The sequence below is a fragment of the Embiotoca jacksoni genome, unplaced genomic scaffold, assembly GCF_022577435.1.
Source record: "Embiotoca jacksoni isolate LCO1_2020_lvr unplaced genomic scaffold, fEmbJac1.0.p SCAF_25, whole genome shotgun sequence".
Taxonomy (NCBI): domain Eukaryota; kingdom Metazoa; phylum Chordata; class Actinopteri; family Embiotocidae; genus Embiotoca; species Embiotoca jacksoni.
Window position 1 is genome coordinate 2,770,140 of NW_027185376.1, and position 27,728 is coordinate 2,797,867.

The 27,728-nt window shown below is 41.4% G+C and overlaps 1 protein-coding gene across 1 annotated transcript in view; it reads left to right on the forward strand.

Annotated features, from left to right (window-relative positions):
• The first annotated feature begins 256 nt into the window (after positions 1 to 256).
• Positions 257 to 27,728, forward strand: part of pou6f2 (POU class 6 homeobox 2) — a 67,261-nt gene continuing 39,789 nt past the window's right edge. The window contains exons 1-3 of the mRNA XM_069159626.1: positions 257 to 521; positions 14,861 to 14,958; positions 20,151 to 20,370. Of these exons, the coding sequence (XP_069015727.1) occupies positions 350 to 521; positions 14,861 to 14,958; positions 20,151 to 20,370 (490 nt within the window). The 5' untranslated portion in view covers positions 257 to 349. The remainder of the gene's footprint in view (positions 522 to 14,860; positions 14,959 to 20,150; positions 20,371 to 27,728) is intronic.

Genomic DNA, 27,728 nt, shown 5'->3' on the forward strand with positions numbered 1-27,728 from the left:
ATCACCGTTTTAAGACTGCAGGGTGTAATGGTAAAGCCACGCGATCCGTAACAGTTCTTCACCAGGCAGCAGCCGGCAGTATCAGCGGGGTAGCACCAGCCTCAGATAAAAGAGAGAGCTGGAGAGGGAGGGAGCAGGAGAGAGAGAGAGAGAGAGAGAGAGAGGGAGAGTGATGAGTGAGCGATAGAAAGGAGAAGCTGGGTAGAGAGAGAGTGAGTGGAGACACAGAGAAGGAGCCGGTGAGGGTGAGACGCTGAAGCACATCTAACCAGGGGCATTTTCTCTTTTTTTTTCCTCCTCCTCCTCCTCCCTGTTTCCCACCTGGGCTCCCAGCTCCCTCCAGGATCCGATGATTACAGGGCAGCTGAGCAAGCCGCTGCTCTCCCTGCGCAGCGACATGAGCGCAGCAGAACTCCGGGCGGACGACAAAGCGGCCACCCCAGACAGCGATCTGAACGACGAGCCCTTGCTCCTGCCCTCCGAGGCCACGGACGGAGAGGGCACTCCCAACAAGCTTTACGGTAAGTCGGCTCGCACCTCGCGTCCGTCCCCTTTCTCCTGCGCGAGTCTCCCGGCTGAGGTTTGGTTCTGGCAGCGGTGAGGTTGGAAACGGGTCTTCCTGTGCTGGGACAGGTGTCACCAGTGTCAAACTAAGTGTAGGAATGAGCAAGTAAGTGTTTGGCTCTTTCATATGATCACGTTGAAATTAGAGTTTGCAGGTTTCATCCACCTGCAGACTTCAGATTCGTAGAAAAACGGTTTATTTATATTGCATCAGTTGCAGGTGTATTGACAGTCCAAATAATTAAGTTACAGGACATTTTTATTGTACCGTCAGTCTTAAATGTGGATTTCTCTTTAAGTTTGACACTTTTTAAATATTGTGCATTTTGTGGCTGCAGCTTTCTATGAGTCTCCTTTATATAAAATGTATTCAAAAGTTTAACTGATCTGTAAAATTTGTTTTTCATCTGTCAGGATATTTTGCTAAGAGTCCCACCTTCACAGCCATGTTAGTGTCTGGTAATGTTATGTAGTTTTTCCTTTAATTCAAATATATTTATCATTTAAACATTTATGGAATTAACAGCACATCATACATTTAATTTGTAACTTAGTGCTGAGTGAAATTAAAATCCTTCATATGCTTTACACTACATATTGTACTCAAATTAAATATATCATTGGTTTTAAATTATTGCTGAGTTATTTATTTATTTTTACTCATTTAATTCACAACTTATCTTCAGAATTAGACCCTTTCTGTATCATCATGTTCATTATTGTTGCAGTTATCTCATTAATTGAGTGTTGACACTAGTTTGCTTGTGTCTAGATACGTGGTTTTTTTTTATTATGAGCTGTTTCAGTCATGTGGACTAATTCAATCAGTGAGCCTCGTTATGAATCGATAAGCATGATGAGAGAAATTCTCATTTAGCACATTTTCTAATTATAATTTGTAATGAAAAAAGTAATTTAGCCCCAAACTTTTTTTTCTTTAGTTTCTTTCATTATAGAGACAACAAACAGAATATTTGCATTTACATCAAAAGGCACTCTTTGGAAAGTGCAGATTTAGCATGTTTGAATTCATTTATTTAATGTCAGGGATATTATGGTTTGTCATCCATATTATTTGTCAGTTTTATAAATCTCCACATATCACATTATTTCAAAGAGTTTGTTTTCATTTGTATAATTCCAGTAAAAAGATATTTTGTACAAGAGACCAATCAAAATACAGTGAAAAGCAAATTTGAAGGACTTAAAAAGCTGATCTGCTTATCATTTAACCTTTTTGTCAAGTTTTGATATTATCATCATATTATTCCCTTTTTGATGTGGATTCAAGATGACAAGTGACAAAATCCTTCTTTAATGGCTTCTGATGTCGGTTTTGAATATTTATTCAAACTTTGGTGTCTCTCCCAGCTTCTGACGGTCTGTTTGTGTGTTTCTCCATCTCTGGAAGTTAATCTGTCTGTGTATTTGTGTTCGTGCTCACCAACTGTATGTGTGTTTGTGCTGTTTTTGTATGTATCTTCTTTTTTTCTTTTTTTGGTGGTGGTAGTAGTTACGAATTTATAATGCTGTAAAATGTGCATATTTTCTGTTTGTCAGGATTTGCTAAGAGCTGTTAATGTAATATAAGGATGGGTGACTGTGCGTGTGCGTACACGTGTGTGTGTGTGTGTGTGTGTGTGTGTGTGTGTGTGTGTGTGTGTGTGTGTGTGTGTGTGTGTGTGTGTGTGTGTGTGTGTGTGTGTGCGTGCGTGCGTGTGTGTGTGTGTGCGTGTGTGTGTGCATGTGTTGCCTGGGAAGTGGCAGAAAGTAAAGTTGAGTCCCTATAGACTGAGTTTGCCAAACATTTGCGAACGAAATAAAATAAGAATTTGGAGGAGGGAGAGCCAAATATTACTCTCAAACCTAATCAGTGGGAGTTCAGCTGTCTTTTAAATCCTTATTTCAAGAATAACCTGAGGCTAGTCTTCTAAACAAGGACTGCGTACAGCTGGATTTGTCTCAAAAGTGTTGCAATTTGGTTTAATAAGCATCAAGTCTGTCCTTCTTTCTTCCTTTCTGATCAGTTTTGATCTGACTCCTCTCCTCACTTGCTGCTTTGTGTTTCTCTTTTTCTCTCATGCACGTGCACATAAATGGCATTAAATGCTTCAGTATTTTTCACGTTTGAAGCTATTAATTTAATATGCTTTTGTCATTGAGAAATTACTCAGGAAAAAAACATGCATGATTTCAGTCATTTCTGGCAGCATGAGATGAAGGATTTTTCGTGTCTTTTTTTTTTCTGCCTGCTCTTTGCTGACGGTCTGTCGTCAGGCTGCATGTTGCTCGTCGGAGACGCTCCTGTGGAACTAGTGAATTTTTGGGGGGATGGTTTCTATCTGCCTGGTGGCGGTGCCCTGGGCTGTGCCAGCAGCAGGTTCGGTTTGGGAACCGCTGCCCACATGACCTGTCAGGGAATGGAGAGGAGACATGGCATGGTCGTTTCTCCTGCTGGGGGAGATGGGGAGGGGAGGGGGTGAGGGGTGTTGAAGAAGGGAGACTCAGCATCTTTCTTTCTTTAAATGCTTCCAGATTGAAGGGGGAAGATGTGGTGGTGGTGGTGGTGGTGGTGGTGGTGGTGGTGATGATTGGTCCCTCAATTTTTTTTTTTTATACTCGACAGGATTGAGAATGGTCGCCTCCTTGTTGACTCCAGATTGATTTGTTTGGTATTTTGTGACGTTTGAGTGAATGTTTTGGACATTTTAACTGTAGTCGATGGTTTTTATTACGTATCATGAGTTGAGTCTATGAAGCTTCTCCAAAATCAGCTGAGTGTAACACGTGACCATGAAGGCTGAAGCTGGGCTGATGATCGATGATCGTGAATTGATTTTTTTTTTTTTTTTTTTTTACAAAACCGGCGAGTATTACAATTAAAGCTATTTTGTGCATTTGAATGGATACAAAATGTATAGAACAAACCTTTTGAACAAGAATGATTATTTTTAGGTTTGGCTACTTTGTTGAATTTTCGTATTGTTGTTAATTGTTTGCAGTGAAGTCTTGTGGCTGCAAAGAGATGGTGTTAAGTTTGCAAATTCGCCAGTCTATCATAAACATGACTGCCACTGATATGAGAACAACTCTGCAATGAGCCTTTAAACTAGGCCTTACATTATTCAGTGGTTTTCTTTATGTGGTTCAGCTCTTTGCAGAAGCCACAATATTTAGATTGTCGCCCTTTACTGGGACTGTGGCGAAGAAGAAGGTTTGATTCCTTGCAGTCAGAAGAAAGAAAAATTAGCACTTTGTTCTGTTTTACGCCTCTTATTTTGAAAAAAAAAATCTCCCTGACAGAGCGCTCCACTTTCATGATTGACAGACACAAACCAACATGATTATTACCAAAAACACAGCACAGATAGTTTCAAGGAAATACAAATTACTTTGCTCTCCTGGATTTTACATGTGAGTGTATCACTGACAGAAAAAAAATTGCTCTTAAATGCTGTTAGAACTGTTTTATTCCACACACACAGGCACACTCACTGTATTCATAACACAGCTGCCTGAAAGTGCATCTTTTGATTCATGATTCAAACAGTTTTGAGGATAGTCTGTAAAGACTACCAACAGCTAAACAACACGTATGTTGTACAAGATCTCTTGTTGCTTGTTTTTGTGCACATAATGTGTAATAAATGTGTATTTTCTGGATGTTTACATCCACATGAACATTTCTGGATGTCATTATCGCTGCGTGTCTATGTTGCGATGTGACAACATGGGACATACGAGCATACTTATATTTAGAGACAACTTTTCTTTCCCAGAGTTAATGTGAGACTTGAGTGTTTGTGCCATAATAGTATTTTTAAAAAGAGTTTGTGGCAGTATGAGAAGGAGAAGTCAGTGGGAGACAATGACAGTAGCGGTCATGTTTGTCTACAGTAAATTGTCCATCGTCTCCACCCACCACATGCTTACTGCTGTGGTGAAAGGGTCGTACTTCTCCTAAAAGCTTGCCTGTGCAAATAGTCTTCCACTTCAGGTAACAGGGGCTATGAGGCACCACAAACATCCTGCTGCCTTGTATTTATTCCAAGCAGAAGTGGACATTAGGTGGGAAAGCTGTGGTTAGTAGGGCAAGCAATTCCTTTTTTTTTTTTTTTTTTTTAAAGGACGAGATGGTGTTGGATGCGTACAGTTTCTGTCTTCTCTTCTCAAGCAAATCTCCCCCTTTCAGACATCAACAGACAAGATAATAAGACACTCAAAGCACAATTCCGTATTATATTCAGCAACCAAAGGCTCATCTCTTGTCAGTTTGCATTTACTCTTCCAAGGATGTGACGCTTCTATCATCATGCTGTCAAAGAGAGCCAGGCTGGAACGACAGGAGCACTCATTTCATACACTTACTGTCTACATGAAATGGTCTGCACTTATACGGATTCTGCCAAAATGGTGGAACATTTTCACAAAGGTCACCTAGAGACCCCCCTCCCCAAAAGAGCAAAATGAATCTTCATTGATTCCTGCAATTGGAGGTCATTCAGAACAAAAAGTCCACCCCGGATGGCGCATCTGCTGTAATGCTGCACTTTGCTTTCATGTTTGTTCAGGCTTCATTTACGATCAGATTGCACACAGGACTACTAAAATTAATTTAATCTTGGCTATTCAACATGTAATGCCGTTGCGTCATTGATAAAGTTGCAGTACTTCTTCTTAAATGTAGCTTTGAACAAGTTTCATCTGGCATTTTTTTATTCTTAGCATCAGATATTTCGAGGTTAAAGATGTTGTTTCGTAATTCTGGTACAGGTACTTTATGAAGTTACTTTTTTATTTATTATTTTTTTAGAGTGTCCTGTTGATGGAGAAATACCTAGAAAACACATCAGAAAAGTAAAATATTTTCTTTTTTAAGTTTTTAGTTGGTAACCATTATTTCCTCCTTGGTGCAAAACAGTAATTTTTTTTACTAATTTCTTGCATATTAACATACTTGGTGCTACTCACACATTGTCCATTGGGGAAAAAAAACGTCTGTCTCTCATGCAAAATTCTCCGCCATATACACGTGCAATCACACAAAGAGACATGCACAAACACACACCGCTTGAGGCACAAGTTCTTATTATTTTTGTGTAATCAGCTTAGTGAGCAGGATGCATGGTGGGATAGGCTGCTTGCTGATGCAAAGAGCCTCGTAATGTTGTGTGGCGAGGTTAAGTAATAAAGTGGCGCAAACCCAGTACTGAATGAGCCACGCTGAGTAAATAAAAGTGGATAAAGGAGACCGAGGGGGAACAAGTCTCTCCCCAGGAGGTGGATCTCATTATGGGGATTTCTGCTGTCTGCGCAAACTTGAAAACAAGCTTAATGCATGCCTATAAAGCAGATGTAATACATTTGTTAATGTGCCCGCAGTGCCCATGGCTACGGCAACACAATCACTGCGTGGCATGGAGGACAGGGAGAGAGAGGATGAGAACCAGGCGGACTCCTTGTTTTCGTTACTAACAGCAGCAAAGGTCATCAGGTTTCACGCATGCTTGTTTATGCAGAAATGACTTTGAGCAACACATAGAACTTCAAAATGACTGACAATCGAATTCATTGTTTGTATGTCTAAAGATTATTTTTGCCTTGACTAGAAAGAGTTCCAAAGGAAAGCGCCTCACAAGTCCTGTAGGTGGAGAAAATAAATTGAATTTCAGTTTGTATTTATTTGAGTAATACACTGTCTTTAAGTTAGGAAATAATTTTCAAAAAAAACGTACATGTAGCGCACACTCCATAACCAATATCAACAAGCCTTTCATGTAGAGCTAACAAAGAGGCATCACATCTCCTGGCACGGACACGGTTGGTGTTATTGAGATGTAATTGAAGCTGCAAGGGTCACATTTTCTGAATAGAAATTACAGTCTTGTCTTTGACTTGTGTGGCGTGAACCAGAGATGCATCCCACAGCCCTTGTGTCCTTCACAAGCCTTTATTATTTATAACGCTCGCTCTTTGAGCAATGACCAGTACTAATGCATAACCTTCTGTCCTTCTGGCTGATTCGCTTCCTTTGAAACCAAAGATTGAGGCAGCAGAAGTGGGTGTACGGTGGATGAGGCAGGGGTGTGGGCGGGCGAAGGGGGGAGAGCTGGTATAGGGCAGTGGAGATCCAGGCTATCGAGAAGTTATTATGTTTTTTCCCTTTATATCTGAGGATGTGGAATAACACTGTGATGCCTCTTTTCTCCAGAATAGAGTTATGGGCTTCAAAGCAATACTATTTCCTGACGTCCCTCCTTCCACTATTTGTCTCCTCCACTAGAATAATGTGCTGGGAGTGTTGGGGTGGGGTGGGGTGTCTTTTAGCTACATGATTATTTGCTTGTTTCCACCTGTACCCACTCAGCTCTGCAAATATAACCACAACACGGGAAAACAGCAAGTAACTAATACAGCACTTTTTCAAGATAAACTTATTCCTAGGTAAACTGCGTTTAGCTCGGGTTCAGTGGAGGTAAGATATACTCCCGTGCAGCCTGTATCACCTGATGTTATCTTACAGTGATTGAGCCTGTGCTGCAGCACGGCTGTGATCTATTGTTATTATACCTCTATGACAGAAGGAACGGGTGAGGGGGGGTGGGCGTTTGAGGGGCAAAGGGTAGAAAGTGGGACATAGGCAGCATTAGTGCTGGATGGCCCGGGGGCCCGAGGCTGATGTGTCAGGCATGACATGTGGGTGTCTAGCCCCCCACATGCACACACACAAACACACACACGCTGGACTGTCCTCACACCCCACCGGCTACTTCTAAATGTCCTGCAGTTGACCAGATGCAACTCCAGATCTGAGGAGATGCTGTTTTTAACCTGATTTACAATTTGAAGATAGAAGTTTGAAGCTCATTAGGGATGTAAGTAGTGATTTCTGCCATTCTTGATCAATAATTCTATAAAATGCCTGAGAAATAGCCAATTCACTTTAACAGAACCTAAGATGGTATCTTCAGATTGCTTATTTGATCCAGCAGCCCTAAACTAAAATATATTAAAGTTTACAGTTCTTTATAACAGAGAAAAGCATTCACAAGCAGAGATTATTTAACATTACAAACTATAGAGCTCAGTGACATTTGAATCTGTCCTTTCGTTTCTTAAAGTACAAGTAGGGCTGTAGCTAAACAAGTGTTTTCATCAATAATTAATCTGCTAGTTAATCAGTCAAGTGTATGGTTTATTGGTCTTTTAAAACAACAGAAAATAGTGGGGAAAAAAATTGCTAATTTCCATGACATAAAGGTTCAATAGTCCAAATTGCAAATATATTTACACGATATAAAAAAAATTTAAAAAAAAAAGAAAAGCTGAAAACCCTCAGTTTTCAGCTTTAGTCATCAGGGCTGTGGGTTTCCACGCAGTCAAAGTAGAGATGTATGACACGGAGTGAGAGGAAGGCTTTTTTTTCATCACAGGGTTGCAGGCTGCAGGCAGCAGAATCCTATTTACAGCAAATATCATTTAAGTAATTTAGGAGGTGGAGCCATAGTGAAGCAGGCATCTCCTAAAAGGCTTACAGCTCTCTAAAGCTAGTCTTCATCTCTGTGTCAGACCTTCACTGATGGCCGTAAAAGGATGAAGAATAATTTGGATTGTTATTTGCCTCCTTCAACCCTGAGCTAATCAGGTTGACATTGCTTTGGGAATGAAGGAGGACGCTCCATAACAGATGTGCTCATGTGGAAAGTGTCCCAAGTCCCCTGTGAGGATGCAACACAAAAGCCCTTTTTTCCCCCCTTCTCCTCCTCCTCTTCATCCTCCTCCTCCTCCTCCTCCTCCTCCTCATCATCATCCTCCTCCTGCTGTCCCCTTTTCCATCTTCCTCTTCCCATCACACCATCTCTCCTTCTTGACCTTTGAAATGGGCATTGCCTCTTCTCACCAATTTACCTCCCTCTGGTCCCTCTTGTGCTTGTGCTCCTTCTATCTCCACTCCAGCATCAGGGGAGGGACAGGTAAGAGCTGGAGCAGAGCACTCTCATGTCAGAGAGCCTTTCGGTGGAGACCTGTGGCCACGAGTGAGAGCTTAAGTGTCGGAGCACCAGGACACCTCACTACTTTAAGCACCGTTTGCATGCAGATTTCCCATCCGTTCATCAGAATCTGGAGGCTTTTTTTCTACAAACTGAAGTGCACTATTTTCTCTTGTTTACATTTAAAGGCGCCTATCGGCGGAGACGCCTATTGCGCCATCGCCTCCATTTCCTCTTAGCCTGTCCTTGTTCTTCTCCTTCTTCTCCGCCTGTCCTCTGAGTCTTCCCTCCTTCCCTTCTCGTGGCTTAACAATCACCTCAGAAATAGTCGCAGAACTGCTGAGGTGTAAAATCCTTTCTGTTCGGCACACTCCACAGCACCACCTCCTATGTAATTCCCTAACTCCATAATTCCACTTTGTGCCAGAATAATGAATGAGATAGATTTTCCCTCCCCCTGTAAGGTCTCCGCCCTTGCGCGATGAGGAATCAGCCTTTAATGTTGGAGGCCCGGAGAGATTGCCGTGGCCTCTTCTCCTTTTCGCCCCCTCGCCGTGCTCTTAATTAAGGAAATGACAGCTCTCCTAGCAGCAGCGGTAGCCATAATGTAGGTAATAGTGTTACAGGCAGACACTCAAAAGTCAGTCTCTGGTGATTTTCTCTCCCCTGAAACACTATTGACCTATCCCTAGCAGCTTCTCCACCCCGGCCTCTAAACAGAGTATTACTTCTCTGCAGGTCCAGAGGGAGCCATCTGACTAAGAGCACCTGGAGTTATTGGCAGCAGATTATGCCCTGTGTTATTGTTGAGGGCTTTGGTGGGAGTAATGAAACACTGAGCTAAATCACTGGTGATTTTGGCTCTCTTGCATTCTACGAGGAGTTAAGTAAATCACTATAAAGCTCACACTGCGTATTATTGGCTTCTATACAGCCACGATTCGTGTGCAACACAACTTTTCAGTCTTTATTCCATGCCGCTTGAGGTAGAAAAGGGAAAGTGAAATTGTCTGTCTCTCAGCTCTGTGCAAAGCCACATCAACTGTCCAAGTGCTATTGACAAAATCAATGGTCAGACAATCTGGGATAATTGGTTGTGTATTGATGGAATTAAACCTTGTGTATGATGTGGCTTGTTGTCTATCTGGGCCCATCCTTTATGCTCCAACAGATCCCTGTCCAACGTAAACGCCCCGAATCAACAGCACAGCACTCTTTCAGTGATGAAAATCATATTATCATTTTGCATGTTTTCGCTCTGTAATTAATGCTGCAATAATTCCCCCTCAGTAAACAATTAAAGATGTAATTAAGTTTCTAATCTTCAGTCTTTTTTAAATGAGAAATTATTTTCCATAGATTCGATTTCAGTGGGGGAAATGATTGACAGCATCTTAATAGTGAGCACATGCACTCAGCCAGACGTTTTCAAAAAGACCGTTATAAAAACGGGGGTTGGCTGTTCGTTCTGAATAGCCTGAATCGTTACCAGGCCTCTCTCGTACATTTGACAACTTACATAATGCATTCCCACTAAAATAGCTTAAGTGTTAAAGCTTCTTTTATGGGCAAAAATTGATTCATAAATGCACTGAGGCGAAAGCTAACGCGAACACAAAGCTTTCAATAACACCCATTTTATACAGACTGTCAATGTATGAAGCGGTTGCATTAGACAAGGTGGCATGCTGATTGCTTTATGAAATCCAGGCTAATTGTTTTGTGGTGCAGTCCTTGGGGCACCCTGCATTAAGACAGGCCAAATGAAGTCAAATAAATATAGCTCTTTGCCCCCCTCCTCCCTCTTCCCATCTCCCCCAACACAAACACAGACACACACACACACAGTCTCCCACTCACGCACACAGCCCAGAGAGGCCTACTGCCTTGTGTGGCTTTAAAAGTCGCTCTCCAGTGGCCACTTTGATGATCAATGAAAGACAATTTATATAGTGGTGGATATTGGCAATATTTCCATGACATAAGTCACATCAAAATGCACCCTGTGCCCTATAATAAATACAATTATTTCCCTTACATAAAAAAAGAATTTAATTTGCAGTCGAAATGTCATCATGTCACTGCCAGTATGAGTTTGGAGTTAATAAGACTTGTTGTATATAAGAAGTCAAGGCCGTGAAAACTTATATGTATGTACATTTCTTGGCTAAAAGGTGCTTTTGTTATTCAGAATAAAGTTTTGATTTATGGGCACTTGTGTTGTTATCACAGCAATTAAACTCCTCAGGAAATGTAAAAAAAAAAACCAAAAAAACAGAGATGTACCCTGAATGTCCTATATGTAAAGCTATGTTGAATGTGCGTCGCCTGCTCTTTCATTCGTTTGGTCTCTTCTTTCATCTTCGCTCACATCAATACATCCATTCATTCCATTTTATCCATTGTGTGACCTGTGTATAATCACGGCATCAAAGGACTTTCTTTTCAGTAAAGGTTGGATCGAGATATTTTCTTTTCTTCCTCCCTCTGGATGCAGTATTAATCTCCATCTGGAAATCCATTTAAGAATCAGTCACATTGCATAAGTATATTTTATTTTTCTTAAAGAAAAGAGAAGCAAAAGATTCTAGCAATAAAAAAAAAAATTGAAGATTGACTCCCCGGGTATTTCTCCTGTCAGCTATTTAATTTAGTTAAAGAAATTACACAAATCCTTTGGGGGAAGATGTGCATGTGTATTTATTTATTATCGATTTCTTCTCCTGCCATAAACATGTTAACGTTACAGATATTTGCAAGGGGATGAGGCTTTCTAAGTTATTGTGAAATGATGCAATGAAAAGGCATCAAGGAATCGTTATTCAGTGAGTCTCCCTCGCTGTTTATCAGATAGAATACATTATTCACAACCAATAACTTAACTACAGTCATCAGCCATACTGTCTGGAGCTTATTGATGGTTTTATAACGTCTCCCTCTTTTATTATTAGTCGAATATCCTTATTTAGCTAATTGGCTTTGTTATGATGGTAATTGGATAATTCGCTGGCATAAAAGTTGCTCAGTAGCACTGCTGGCTTTATTATTGTTATCACAGTGTGGCAGCTGCGTGCAGAGAACTGCCTTTGAGATGGTTGGAAAGTTTGAGATACAGTAAATGAAAATAGGACTGTTTCAAGTCTGGTGGAAAGAAATTGCTTTAATTTGATAACATCCAGACTGAGAATTAACTGCTTAGAGACAATACCGTTGATGAAATCCAGTGCAAAAATGTTTGGTTTTATAGAATCTACTCTCGGCTTTTCAAAATAAAAGTGAAATTAAGCAGCAGATTCTGATGATATTGGACTTTATCCCTTGTTTTATATTGACTCAGTTCCAGCCACAGAGCATTTCCTGCAGGTTCAGATTGATCTTAATTCTAGACACTGGGTACACAGGGTGGGGCTGGGCGCAACGTGATCTGTAATGGGTGAAATAATTGGTGAAAAGAGACTGGCTTGTCAAAATAACCACTGCGTTGCGAGGTTGATAAGCGAGAGGATGTGGACCTTTATCGAGGAGCAGGGCCAGCCAGCCAGAGGTAGAAACCAGCTAGAAAAGCAGGCTTCCCCCTTGGGCTTTCACATCAAACCATCAAATGCTTGAGGTTCATTTGTTAGGTCATGCCATTGACCAATTATTTGGATTTTATGCAAAGATGAAATGATTTTAGTTGGCGTAGGGGAGTTTAAAATGCACTGCATAAATATACTTGACAGGCAATGAGTTCTTGCTGGCAATGCTATAGAATAGTACGTTTTGTATGAGGCTTTTATAAAAGGGCTAGAAACCACTGCATGCTCTGTATGTTTAACAAAAAACAAACCTTTTCAACCATGAATAAAAAGACACAATGCGTCGGGGATTTATTATTTATTTAGAAGCTGTGATATTCCATTTAAGAAAATCGATCTTGGAGTGGAAATGTGATTAAAAAATGTTTTAATTCATTGCCAGCATTGTGCGGTTTAACAAGGTTTTGTGGCCTTCAAAGGCATTTCCACATGGTCGGCTTGATTTCATCGACAAAAGCCATTTTATTCAGGGGAAGAGTTGTTGTATGAGGTAGACAGTACATTCAAAGAGATGCTCTGTTTACTTTTTCTCAGGGTTTTTGTATCCTACATTCAAAGCAGCGTTGTGCTTATTACATTACAGATGGCACAATAACTTTTTGTACAGTGATCACATCTTTTAAAATAAGAAAGTCAATTTCACTGTGCCTGTAAATTGACTTTGTAACAATTAATAATGAGAGTCTCAAGCACACATTTAAAGCATTAGGTCATGCCATTGACCAATTATTTGAATATCTTAATCAAAAAAATAAGTTTACAACTTTATTTTTGGAGAGAATAGAACAAAATAGGTTCATTCACCAAATGTTGTCTTTTCTTTAAGGTACATTTAATGCTCATAATTACCATAAATTGTCAGTCAAATTGTTTTATACACTGTAGCATGCAAGGATCAATTAAATAATTTGACTTATCAAGCCCCTGAAAACACATTTGTGACTAAATAACCAACATCTAGTTCAGAATAAACATTCCAACAAAGTAAATATTTGTAGAATCACACAGAAAAACCGAGCTGATCTGCTTCATCGGGACAGATCGGACGTGGGTTGTTAAGATTTGATTAGTAACACCTGCAGGCATCCCACCAACTATATATAACTGTACTGAAGTATTGCTGAATCCTGATTGGTGCATAGAAGCAGGTGTCGTCACGTTTGTCCAACGGCGCACGGTCTACGTCAAGCCAACGAGATGAGACAAAAACAAAACAATGCAGAAGTGAAATAATCGAAACGGAGTTAACTTTTGCAGAAAATTATGTTCTCATGTACACAAACCTTCGCTGACAGTGGGAGGCAAATGTAGACAAAAGATTTGTAGACCCTTTGAACTAATCAAGTGAGGCAAAAACAACGTTTCCAGCTCACTAATTAACAGTATGGACAGGGTGATTTGTTGACTAAAAAAAGGGTACTTTTCTGAAATTTATAATTCAATCAGAGGAGAAAAAACACAGAATAAGATGTCACAGTGATGACATTTCTTTCCTCAAAATGTATTACAGTGAAAATAATCCACAAAACCGATCACTTAACAAAGATGTCTTCAAATAAGAAAAAGCTTGCATGCGTTGGATAAGTGCTTGAAGGTTGTCAGACTTTTGTTCACCCAGGTTAAAGCTAACGTTGTAAAACATCAATAAAAGGCCCGAATCAGGCCTGAAGATGAGTAGATTTCAACTGTATTGACAGTGTCTGTAAGACAGGGAGGGACCTTGTTTATAATTGAACATAGTTTGGCAAGATTTCGTTTCTCCAGCACTAAACCCTCACCTTAAGCAACTTATTCAGAAGACAATAATCCTCTGAACCACGAAACTACTTCACCTTGTTTTTTACTCTTTTATTTGAAGTCTTGTCACGAAAATCAATGCAAGGTTGCTTTGTGGGTTTTGCCTTGTTTGGAGTGTGAACAATTATTTTTAAAAAAACTACTTGCTGGAAATCAACCTGAATGTTACTGCGGGGTCACCGGTATCAGACATTTTTTCCTGTTCTCAAAGCTGTTGTTTTGGATCACGTCGAAATCGAGGGCTCTTCACATTGAATTCCCTCGGATTCAGAAGATTTTGAGTCATCAGTGAGGCATTACGTGAACTCTGTATCACGGAGGTCAAGGGTTGAGGGCCGCATCAGCCTGTCGGACCTTTCAGACGAGTCCGAACTGCTGAGAGATTCAGTGAGATAGGGATTGCTCTGATAACCAAACGCCAGTGCCCTTTATTTTCCCCGCAGCCATCAGCAAGCTTATTATCATGTCCCTGTCTGCTCTGCTCCACTCTGCCCTCATAGCAAACAGGTCTAATTGTGTCTCATAGCTGCAGGCTCAGAGCGCCGGGGAGGGGGGTTCAGATGACTGATACTCAGTGATGTAAATGGCTGAATAATATGGCCCCGCCGTTTGTGGTGGAGCTCCATCTCTCAGCCGTAATCTAGGCCATCGGGGACCCGCCAGTATGCATCATCCCCGTCAATGAGCCTCTCCGCTGGTTGGTAATTTATTCACTGCTACAGCGGTTATTGATAAAGCACTTAAATACAAATTCCCTCCCCTCCCCTCTCGCAGCTGCCCTCCTTTGCTCCGTACGACACTCCGTGTTGTAGTATCACAGCGTAGTCCGTTTATCTACTTATACCGTCTGAGCCCATCTCAGGTGGGATCTTTGCTTTCTCTTTTTTCCGTCTGCCTTTCTAAATGGATCTCTGCCTGTTTCTCTTTCAGGAGCTCGTGACGGATCGGTTCAGTCTGATGCCAGCAGCAGCCCATCTGAGCAGAGTCAGCTGGGCCACTGTCACCCAGGATATCCAATGGGTCCACAGGTGAGTGAGAGGAGAAGGAAACTCCGTGAACTGCATGTGTTATCAACGACAAATTCATCACCTTGATAATGTTAATAGTTTGAGACATTTATACGGTGCGTAGTTCACATTAATTGGTCTGTTTCTCGTCAAACTGACGTAGGTTTGGAGAGCAGTTAATTAAAATAAAACTGATAAGATGTTGGGCAAACAAAAGATGAAAGAGTTTGCACTCTTTTTATTTCAGGCTTTTTATGAAATAGTGTCAGGATGTGTGTTGTCAAGCATGCAAAAAGAATCCAATGATGATCGCCTGATTGCCTGTCAAACTAAAATCATCAAATATTCTAAATAGACTTAACTATACAAGCAACATCCAACATTAAAAAACATCTTTAAGTATTATTTAGTAAAAGTTAAACACTTACAAACCCATTGAAACAACTCCATCGCGACCAAGTGGGTGTGGTTTGATCACATTTGACTGACAGTGACCAGCAAAAAAAACAACTTGTCAAATTCTAATATTGCAAACTTTGTATGTATGACATCACCTTTTTTTTTTTTTTTTCCACAAATGCCCATTTTAACATTGAGAAAAGCACAGAGAAGGAAGGAAAAATAGAAACAACTAAAACCTTTGACAAAAAAACTGAGTTCGTGGAAGATCCCATTTTTTAGTTAGCAGCTGGTCGGGAAATTACATTTTTAGGACCTTTGCACAAATAATTAGATTCTTTTTGCACCTGAATGTGATATTTTTTGCATTCATGGGGTTTTACTTTGTAGAATCAGCCAAAGAAAGGCTGCGAGTCTCCAGGAACATGATCTCTTGTTGGGTTTCCATTGGTTACCCCATTTTCTTTATAGTGTATTTTGATTGGTTTTTACTACTTTAACAGCCCTCCGTATCACTAATATTTGACTTGACTTGTATTTGTTTTTTGTTTCTCTGCCACCACTAGCCATTCTGTTCTTTTTTCTTTTTTTTTTCTTTTTTTTTTAATACACCACCTTGAATCCGTCTCTCTGGTCACCTGTTGTGGAACGTGTGCATGATTCAAACGCTCAAAGACGCCAGACTAAGTTGTGTACATCCTAAAATGAATTTGAAAGCTTGACAACAAACTCAACTCTAGTTTCTTTTGCTCCAATCACAGACATAATTTCAGTGAGATAAAGATGTTTCCATGAAAGTTATGAACTTACCTCATTATTCTGCTGACATGCATATTTATTTAGTGCGTGTGGTGAGTGAAACACATAAAAATGCATAAATCCCCTGAGTCCTTTTCAGCTAAAATGTGAAGTTGTAAAGTATTTAGTCATCACACATCATCTTCAGATGTTATTGAGTTGTGGCAGTAATGAGCTGACAATACAGGCCTTGTCAAAACAAGCTGGGGAACAAAGAGGCCGAGCCTGCAGCCTTGTTAATAGCTCAATCAGGCGTTGTCCTATATGATTGGATTTATTGGCCTGGTGGCTCGGCGATGTTTAATGAACAGCTATCTCATTAGTGTTGCTCAATGTCACCGCTCAACACACACTCACACACACACACACACTCACTCACTCACTCACTCACTCACTCACTCAGAGCATCAGGTTTCCTCCTCCCTCCTTTAATAAGGCCATTCTCCCTGCACTCTGTGTTAATCAATGACAGTCAAGCCTCATCAGCATAGACAAAAGAGGAAACATGAGACGTTCAGTTTTGTCTGGCAGGTTTGCAGAGTGAGAAATCCCCAGTGAGATTTAATCTGCTGTATGGGGAAATAAATTACAAAAAATGAGCTTAATTAAAAGCACTTTTCTGATTACACATACCCTCAGTGGCCAAAGCTACTATTTTGGTAATAGATAAGAAATCAACACAAAAGGGAGAGGCATCTTGAGCAGGCAGCGGTTCCAGTCTGAGCCTCAGCAGGCGGCTCTCAACAGTCACCATCTAATATATTAATGCTGTCAGTACAGTCTCTGTGAAGCCAACACTTTTCAGAAACAAAGGCGCTCCGCATGCCATACCCAATTCTCTTGTTCCAGGATCAATATGTTTTGATAGATTCTCGCTCCTGAGCCGGATATTGTTCGAACAACCATTATCCAATGGTAGTTTACCCAACATGAATCTACCTTCCTTCTGTTTCCTACTCGCAGTTAGGATGACAAAAGTCTGCTATCTGGGTGATTATGGGCAATTTCTCAGTGCCAGAGCTGCCAAGCAGAAAGAAGGGCCTATTCTCCCCTGATGGGCAGAGACGCTGGGTACCGCATCCAGTCCTGAGTGGGGCTGCTTCCCCATCCAGAGCCCAACACACACCCAGTCTTGTGGTGTCTGTGTGGCCCCTAGGAGACCACTTTTCAACACTCAGCTGTCAGGTCTGCCAAGCACTGTACAGCAGCCTTCCAGCAGCACCTACAGGGAGGAGGAGTCAGAGTATAAGGTGGGAAAAAAAAAAAAAAAAAAAGGCAGAAGGTGAACTGCTTGTAAATCCAGATGAGTGATGCTGAGGATTGTATGGCGAGCTAATTATGTTCTAATTAAATTTTTTCTTATCTCATATTCCGATTTGTTCCGTACTCACCTCAGATGAAGATCATAATTAGTCTCAAACTGGCACAACAAACAGCCCGAACACCAGGAGCTCTCGCATGCTTTTTAAAAAAGAAAAATAATCTCCACAACATTTTCTCTCAGCTGCTGCCTGCGTTGCTTAACAGCTGCCTGCTTCTCCAAAGCTGCCTGTAATGATAAATAAATCATGGCTACATCTGATAATTGTAGAATTGTCTTTTAATGTTATTCCCTTCCATGTGAGGCTGTCTTTGCTGTCGAGCCTGGCAATCTCATTTTGTTTGATTCATAGATGAAATGTTCAAAGAGTGTCTTTGATTATATGCTGTGTCGATTTGAGATAGAAATTTTGTCAAAAAATCGGGATTAAACATGTCACTTGCAGCTAACAAACACATCGCCTTTGTTAGCTTCCTCTGAGGAGTCATCGAGCTCCCGAATTATTAATTCATTTTTTAAAGTTAATGGCAAATGTCATTTTGAATGCTCTCAGAAGCGTCAGATTGTCCTTTGTTATGTACTGTTGTTGTGTATCAAAGCAAATGTTGAGATAGAGGAGCACTCCTGCCAGCGGCATTCACCTATCTCTAAGCTTTCTGTGTTTTTATTTTATTTTTATTTTATCCTAACAGCTTAGAAACAAGAACAGGTATTCATTAATATTTTTGACCCGACATCGCTCCTCGCTTTGTGGCTTTAAACCCACGTGACCTCGTACCTCTTAAACTGTGATCGCATGTATGTCGGAGTGGGTGCAGGCGTTCTGCACCGTGCAGGGTTATCACAGTGACACCGCTGTCACCTAAGAGCACCAGGCTCCAGAGTAGGGTGGGCTCTTCGCACCAGTCAGCCCGTTCTGCATCCTGTGCTAGCTGCAGACACACCATGCAAAACAGAAGCAGATAGCTGACAATTGGAGTTAAAGGCTTGTGAACTTAAGTCACAGTGGAGGAGTCAACATAGCGCAGCCAGGCTTACTTGGCAACGTCTAAAGCAGCCTTCTTTGCTGCGGACGACAACACGAGCTGGCAATGTATTTTTATGGTTTCCTTCCAAACAATTCAATTCCATGTTCAAAGCAGTAATTTTGTTGGATTTTCAGTGTTTTCTGTCTCGCGGCTCCTCTGCAAAATCAGTTTGACGTGCTCAAACGCTGACATAATTTGAAAAGGTTTCATTAGGATGAATGAAATTTAAGCCGTCACTTCCCGTGTATTCATGGTGATTTCAGCCACGGTACAAACCTTCCCCACTTCTGGCTCAAAACTCTCGATGAAAAATGTGTAAGTGTAACTTCCAAACCCACTTCCTCGGAAAATACATTTGAAGAGATCTTCCGCCGTGCAAAATATCTCGCAGCGATACTTCTGATAACGTATCTTTTCCTCTATGGGTATGACTGCACTTTAACTAATATGAATGAATGGGTACATGAAGAAGACGAGAGTGATGTGTTATATCTCTCATCAAAAGAGTAAAGTACTGCTACTTTTTTTTTTTAAGCGCTGCGTATTTCAAGCACATTATTCTGCGGTACCAGGGATTTGTTCAGTGGGATGAAACGTAAATCGCTCTGCATTTCTGTGAAAGAGAAAAAAAATTCTCAGCTCTTTCACAAAGATGGGGTTTGATTTCTGTCAGTGCCAGCAGCAGTGTGTTTTGACTGTCAGTCTGTGTCACTGCAAAGCTCAGCGTTCAGCTGCAAAACAACTGCATTCATCAAAACACATTGATTAGTGATGAAGTCAAGTTGGTGACATCTGCGTTACGGCTTTACTCGTCTCAATTAAGCATCTCAGGATACACAACAGTGTGTATATTCGTCATCAGTTAGTGATGCCTTTATTATGTAAAGCAACTATGCAGCACGCGCAAGTCGTGCAAAATGATAATTCAGTTCTTATTACTGTTTATTGACTACAGAGAAATCTCATGTTATTAATCTTGATAATCTGGAATTCATGAATTTAAGCAAGTTGTAATTAAAATCTACAGATATTAGTTATTTAAGTTATTATTGTACACGTATATAAATTGTTTGGTGTCATGTAATTCTCATCACTGGATCACAGTTTATTGCTTTGGACACACATTGGATCATTTTATGATATATTCAAAACAATGTCTATATTCTGTATGTTGCGATTGAAATATATATTTACTAATATTGGAAAGTTGCTTTTAACTGTTCCCCACGATACCACACACAAGTTTGTATTGTATAAACTAACAGGGTATTTGGCATTAGTGGTTGTAAATAGACAAAAAAGATATCACCACAATTTTAATCCACAAGTGTCACTAAAATAATGATGTAATCTGAATGTAGATACATTAAGATTTTAAAATAAACACATCAGACTTTCATTTACAGTAAAAAGGGGATGTGTGTTTACAATTAATACCTTTGCACCCCAAAATAAGTAATCTGAAATAAGGAACATTAGTTAACATGAAAAGAATCTTCCTCAATTATAATAATATAAAGGACCACAAAATCAAATAAAATACTCATTTTAAGAGAAACTATCCATCTGTGACCAAAAAAAACATTGATGCTATGCTCGTGTGTGTGTGTGTGTGTGTGTGTGTGTGTGTGTGTGTGTGTGTGTGTGTGTGTGTCTTCCCTCTCCAGTCTCTCCTGGTGGCCCAGCAACTGGCTAACGCAGTGGGCGGCGTGATGTCCGGGGCGGCGCCGGGCATGAACCAGCCCATCCTCATCCCCTTCAACGCAGGCGGACACCTGGGCGGGCAGCAGGGCCTGGTGCTCTCCCTGCCCACGGCCAACATCCAGAGCCTGGTGGCTGCCGCTGCTGCAGGGGGCATCATGACGCTCCCCCTCCAGAACCTGCAAGGTGAGAAAAAGGGCAATGCAGACAAGAAAGTGCAGAAAAAAAAAACTCCCTCTTGTGATCAAACACCATCTCGCTTGATCTCGCAGGAAAAAGTAGAAAATAACTCAGACACTCTGGGAAGCTGACGGATGTTCTAAAAATCCATAATCCACGTCGCTGTTTTCAAAATTGACGAATCTGTTCCTGTGTTATACACGATGATTCACAGAGCACAGGACACCAGGAACTATTCGTAATACATGTAGCAAATATTCCACCCAATAAGAGTTTGTTGTACATTCATTGTATGACATGGAACAGTGTTTTTTCCTTATAAAAATGTTTCACGAGGTCCTGACCAGGTAAGAACCCCCGAGGGGTTTGTATCCCAAAAAGCAGCCATCCTCAACGTGCCCAGAGGAACAACCATATTAATTACAGGTCAACGTTTTGCAGTGCAGCGCAAAAGCACTTTATGCCTCTTTCCTGTGCATAAGAGTGCACTGTACTTCACTTTTTTTTTTATCTCTTTTCCACCTCATCTGTCCATCCACATGGCTGTACTTATCCTTGCCTTTTAAACTTTAATGCCCAAGTGTTCTCTTTTTGATCATAGTTGTAAATGGTTTTCATTTTAATGTTTAAAACATTGTCTCTTTTATACCATTAGATTGAGGGATGGATGGGGAAGCCGTCCGTCATAAATCATAGATGAGAGAGCCGCACTAATGTAAAAAGATGCCAGGCTACATGTAAAGCAGTGTGTTTTTAGGATGGAGATTACAATAATGCCGGTGCAGCACAAAGTGCAGCGGAGGCTCCCTTCATGTGGGGAAATGGATGGACAGATGCCCTGAGTGAGGAAATGTGGAGGTAGAAGCCTAATGGACACAAACATGCATAAATAACAGCAGCCATCGCTGTGGGCAGAGCTTTTAATAAACCCGCATCTATCCAGCGAGACCTTCAATGTATCCGTCAGTGGTGGACGATAATGGGCCCAGCAGGCCCGTCTGACTCACACTTCAACAGTTCTTCCTCCCTGAGCGTGAGGGACAACCCAGAGGCTTCAGTGATCTGATGAACTGATCGGCAAACACATTGTCAGGGTGTCAGAACGCCGACACAAACACATCTCAGTCATCCATATTGTCCATCGACAAACACACCAGCATACAGTCTGAATCAAGTGTCCTGATAAAATTCTCCAACCGCAAGAGATGGAAAAAGAAAAAAAAAAAAAAAAAAAACTTGTGGAGAAATGCCTCTGTGGCAGATCTTTTTTTAAGCGTGTGGACTGACAGACTGCCTGTTCGCACGTCCTCTTATCTGAAGGGGATGCATTGAAGGGACCTCCGTGGAGAGAAAGTGACACAAGTCACGAGTGAAGCTAAATGTCTTGACTGTGTCCGGGCCCCTCTGGCCACGAGGCGCTCCTCCACTCTCCCCTGTCTGAGTTCATCACAGCTCCGCTGAATGAGGCCTGCTGGCACAGCACCTCTGTCAGACAACTGCAGCCCTGGCCTCTGCCCCTGTGTCGCCCCTCCTCCCTCCCGCTCCCCTCCGGGGCTCCAGGCCTGATTAATCACACATATAATACAGCGCCGCGCTGTCGCCGGGGAGCAGTCAGCTCATTTCACAACCTCGGGAGCAAGTGTGCTTTACAACACTCACACTGCTAGCTAATTAGCGTCAGATCAGACACAAGACAACAGCGAGGCGCAGTAATGAGACTCTGGGAGGAGCCCAGCCAATGGCTGTGTTTAAATGTAATGAGGCAGCTAATGACCAACTAATGTTTGTCTCTGGGAATGGGCGGTTTAGGGAGGAGGAATTAAATACAGAGAGTCAGCATGTTTGCAGACCCAGTCTCAAAGCTTTCACTGCGTACACTGGAAGAATGCATCATGTTGGATCAAAATTAGGCTTTTCAGTCCAAATTATTCTTGTATTTTGCATTTTCATATTAAGCTTCTATGAAGGATAATGAAAAGACAAACAGGGACGGCAGCATTTTGATCACACGGTTTGATCATGCATAATCAAAGCTGGGTCTGTGAGAACGAATGTTGACAGAAGGGAAGCGGCCGGACTTCTGTAAGCTTTAGGAGGGCAGCTCTCAGACTGTGATGAATAACTATCACTGTAATGGGGTTGTGCTATGAAGTTGGAGCAGTTGCTTAAATAAAACTGAGCAGCATCTTGTGGCAGACTCAGTAAACACAGGCTCCAGTGTAACTGGTTATTTGTCAGAATGATTTATGCCCGCAAACATGCAGTAAAAACAAATTCCCAATGAAACTAAACAAGGGAGAAAGTTATCTTTTGTGACAGAGTGCACACGATTCTAGCTGACTTCACAGAGGCAAAAAGTAGGTTGGGTCATGCTAGAGGTCTGTAAATATGACGGCTGATAAGAATAAAAACATCACACATGATTTTCACAATTTCAAATGTAAGTACGAGCGACCGGTGCAGACGAAACAATCTGCAGTTTTTTTTCTTCTTGTTGTGATGCTAACTTTCTGCTGCATTTTTAATAGGTGTTCATTCCAGATTATTTTATAACAAGCAAAGCATGATTACCATACTTGTAAAACTAGTTGTATCAAAGCACTGTACATGTAATGCTCAATGGGAGGAAGCAGAACAAAGTCTCATCTGTCTACTCCTCTCCTCTATGACTCACTCAAAGGTAATGCAAGAAGCTAGTTTACTGGAGCGCTTTCATATTAATAAGCACATCCCATCTTATTTGCTCTCAGCAGAAAGCCAGGCAGCGCAACACATCAGAGAGCCGAGTTCTAATGGTGGAGGTGAGAGCATTGTTCCTCTGTACTCGTCCGCAGGAAACACAAAACAGCACTCAAGCTTCCTGATAAAGGTCGGCATCCCACTCACCTGCAGTAATGAGACCCCGCTTCAGTGCCAATCAAAGGCGTGTGTGTTGTTTTGATGAAAACGCTCAGCGGTGTCGTTCGCAGGTTGCGGGTTTTGCCGCGATACAAATTAGGGAAATCACTCTGCTCATTACACCACCAAAGGCTGGGCTCCTGGGGGAAGAGCCAAATGTTTCCACACTAGTTAGACATGTCAGACTGCATCTCTTCTGCCTCAGCTGACTGCTGCTCCTTTAAGAGGTTAGCTCACCGGGCCGGTCCACCGACTTAACCTCTGTCTGCTGAGGGAATGCCTCCATGCCTCTGCATCCCTTTACCCATTGCATTATCGGAGCTGGAGAATTTCAGCCATCCGTCCTGGGCTCGTTACAGCCGCACTAGTTGCTCGTCGTGAGAATCTTTATATATATATTTATATATATATTTATATATATATATATTTGTCAAATCATTTTGGGATAAGGGAAGAAATAAGCTGCTGTTTGTGGCCACATTGAGCCAGTAGAAGAGTGCATTAGGAGGACTGTGGGCAAGCAGTCCGCACTTCCTCACGTCAACATCTGCCGTCTTAACACAATAGAGGCCAGACCCATCCCTTCTCCCTTATCGCTGTTTAATTTGAAGTGTTCTCAAGCAGTATGTATTCCACGTCGTCCCTTTAATGATTTAACTTTGCAGTGGTTGTAAGATGACTCGGAGGGGAGAGAGCTGCATTAAATAAATAACAGTGATAAAATGTAGACCTCATACATTTCAAAGCTAATGCAACTAGCGGTGGAATAGGAGCAGCTGCACACAGTCCTGGAGCGGTAATTTGATTGATTTGTTGTGACAGCAGCCAAATAATTGAGAGTGAGAGGTGCTGCTGGAGATGAAGCGCAAGGAAGAGGCAGGTTCGCCAGGCAGTCCCAGCAGATAACGGCACCCGGGTTCTCATCTCTGCCATTGATATCTGCCAGTGGTTTATTGTTTGTCTTCAATAAGCAGCTCGGTAACGTGTGGGGTTAGTGCCTTTGTGACAGTTTGACGACGGAAGGAGGAAGAAGAAGAAGAAGAAGAAATAACAAAAATAAAAAGTCACCAATCAAAAATGTACAGAAGAGCATTGAGGGGGTTAGAATCAAATACACAAATTTACACTGTGGCTCAGGTTGGCTGTACAGGAACATATACACGCACACAAATACTCATAAAACCACACACGCTCCCATGAGACTGATTTATATCAGATATCTGTTTTGAAGCGGAGATGTAAGTACATTTTACCTCCTGCTGTTTCACTTGTTGCAGACATGCTAATCATTTGTTCTGAATTCAAGTTACATACTTTTCATAATTGCACAAAAACAAGAGCACAAATGATCCACAGTGTGTTTGAATATACAGCAGGATTTTTTTTTTTTTTTTTTTTTTTTTTTTTTTTGCTTTTTGTTTTTAATGTATGTATCCCCAGACATTTCCATGTTATCTGTCTGGTAAAAGAAACAGTAGTTCTGTTTGTCTTAACCTTCTGGCTCTCCGCTCGTGTTTTTGTTTCCGTGGATGGTGGCGGTGTCACTCTGGTTCAGCCATGCCACAGGACAGCAGGCTGCCAGCGCCTGAAATAGAAAGAAAGAAGAAGGAGGAGGATGAGGAAGGGGGAGACGAGTCTTTATAGCGGTGTGGAGGAGGACAATAATATTGTTAATCAGATGTGGCTGTGTCTGCTCCTCCACAGCAAACCCTGACATCTGCCCTCACTGGTAAACACTGAAGGAGGCTTTTTGCAAATAAACACACAGTCTACAAGTCAGTCTCTCTGCATTACACAGCGTCTGTCTGCGCTGGGTGTGCAGGGAGGGTGATGCATTCATTTTGATGGATTCCACTAATAAAGCAATGCGTATGAGGAAAGGATCGTTTTCCGAATTAGGAGGTTGAATTACAACATGACACATTTCGTAATTAGGTTCCAGTTATATGAATAATTCGAAACATTTTATATTCCAGCTGTTTGCTATTCCCTCAGCTCCTGAGCTAAAACAGAATACCTGCTGTTGCTGTAATCAAGTTTGCAAATGTGAAACATTCACACTGTCGGGTTTATTTAGATAAATGAAGTTTCAATTTGACGAATATTAGATCATTTTGAACAAAGCCTTAATTATCTGGACCTCTTTTAAAATAGTCTAATACTTTTAATTACATATTCAGTCTTTAATGCATGTATTGATTTAATAGCCCCAACAATCATGCCCCTCTCAGTGGAGTTCATCTTTTCAGTATCACAGTCGTTTTATTGTTCCTGTTGAGTGAACCTGTCAATCACCAGCCTCAGGTTTCAGTATTGAATGTCATATAAATTACAATACATATTAGTGTATTGTTTTCATGATATTTCTACGCTTGTAAAGTGCTTCCAATAAATGCTTCGACCGCTTGGCCCCAGAGTTGTTTTGAAGAAATTACATCTCACTTTTTTCCACTCACTTTTTCCGGCCACACTGTTTCCGAAAGATTTGCTTAAAGGTCTGCCATATTGCTGAGGCGCAGTTCAGAAGCTTTCAGCAACAATCTGTAGTCAAGCATTTTAAATGAAAATTGATTTGTGATTTACATGGTCAGTGAGGGGAAAATGAACTTATGAAATGTTGTAAATGAAATATTAGACAAGGTGCAATGGGAGAGAGCAGACAGAGATGGTAATCTTGTGGAACTTGAATTCCTGCCTGGCAGAACTGGGTGACATTTTACATTTATCTGTGTTCTGCATGAGTTGTAATGTTAATGGTAATTTTATGGGACTGAACTGGAGTGAAAATGGTGTTATCACCGATCGCTTCAAATGTGGAATTGTGTAAAGTAGCACAGCTACATCCTTTATTTCCTTATTCCCCAGTAATGTGAGTTATTGCATGATGTGTCTGCTAAGGATGAACATGTGTATTCAGCCTGTATTTATCAGCCTGTTCTGCTCAGAGCGCCTTATATTACCCACCTGTGCCACAGAATGAAACACACTGCTGTGTTTGGATATTAGTATTAATGCTACATTTGTTTGTGAACGTTTCTCATATTTATTCAGTAGGTCTTTGCTTTTATTAAAGATTTCCTGTGTATTTATGTATGCCAGTTATTTTCCTCATATTGTGTTGCTTGCAGGACATTTTTATGCCTAAAGAAGTGTCTTAATCTAAATAATCGACTTACAGTAGAGTAAATATATTATACTGCAAACGCTTTATGTTAATTTTCACATCTTCTCACTTTGAAAATAACAGCATATAACATAATGTAAACTAACATAATATCAATATGGATCTATGGTGGACTTAATAATACAAGCAAATCAATGTAGCATTACGCTCTAATCAATACTAGTTACACCGAGCCCAGATGTTTTAATTTTGTTCGATACCCTGTGCAGTGAACGTTTCCTATTCCCACTCTGGCCGTGTACAACATGTATGGATTTTCATAGAGCTTGCTCTTCCGTGTTTGAAAGAGAAAAGGACCAAAGCAGTGTGGAGAACAGACAAAGTGGTCCTGCAGCAGCGAGAGAAGCTGTGGGAGTCTGGGAGGCAGCCTGGATCACACAGAGGTCATTTTTAAACACGACTCTCCGGTTCCCCGGGTGTGAAACCAAAGAGTCCGCGGTGACATTTGTCAGCAGATGGCATGGAACCAAACCCCTCACCAGCGGGGACGTCTTAGCCGCTGCTAAAAGCTATCTGTGGTTACTAATTGCTGACCAGGGCCTAATTACCTTAATTAATGGCGGAGATACCTGGGGGCCAGATTTGCGGGGGCTTTTATGAGTATCAGTGCAGCTTAAAAGGTCCCGCAGGAGGCATGAGGAGTGTGGAAGTCCCGTGGGTGCTATTTCTGGACTAACTGCAGACACATCACAGATGGATCCTGTGGCATCAGTACAGGACAGCATGTTTGGAGAGAGGTATCTGTTACTTACAGGTCATAAGAAAGCCTCACTAAGTACATGTGATGCTGTAGAGGAAGAAAGGCTTTTTATGCCGTTCTTTCCGAACATATTTTTTTTGGTCTTTGCTCTCATACACGAGGCCATTTCCTGAATTACAGTGCCGTAATTCACAATGACAAAGTAGACTTAGCACCTTTTTCCACGGACTGTGGGGGGTTTTGTTCAGTGAGCTCTCACTGTGAAATTAGCCCTGGTACTTTCATTTTCCAGCTGCAGTGAAATGGTTAAAAGACACAGATCAGCCAGTATGAAAATAGAACTGATTCAACAAAATCTGCTGCTTTCCCTTGCATGCTCCTCACCCATCCAGCAACAAAAAAAAAACATCCCCCCATTATTCTCCCATCCCCTCCACCTCACCCCTCCCCCAACCCCGTCAGCCACCTTGTCCGCATCTGAGGAAGGCTTGTAAGTTTCGGGTGCATACATTTCTTTTGATGATATATTGTCCTGGTGCGGAATTTCATTTACTGCCGCTGCCCTTTGCTGAACCTGTTGCT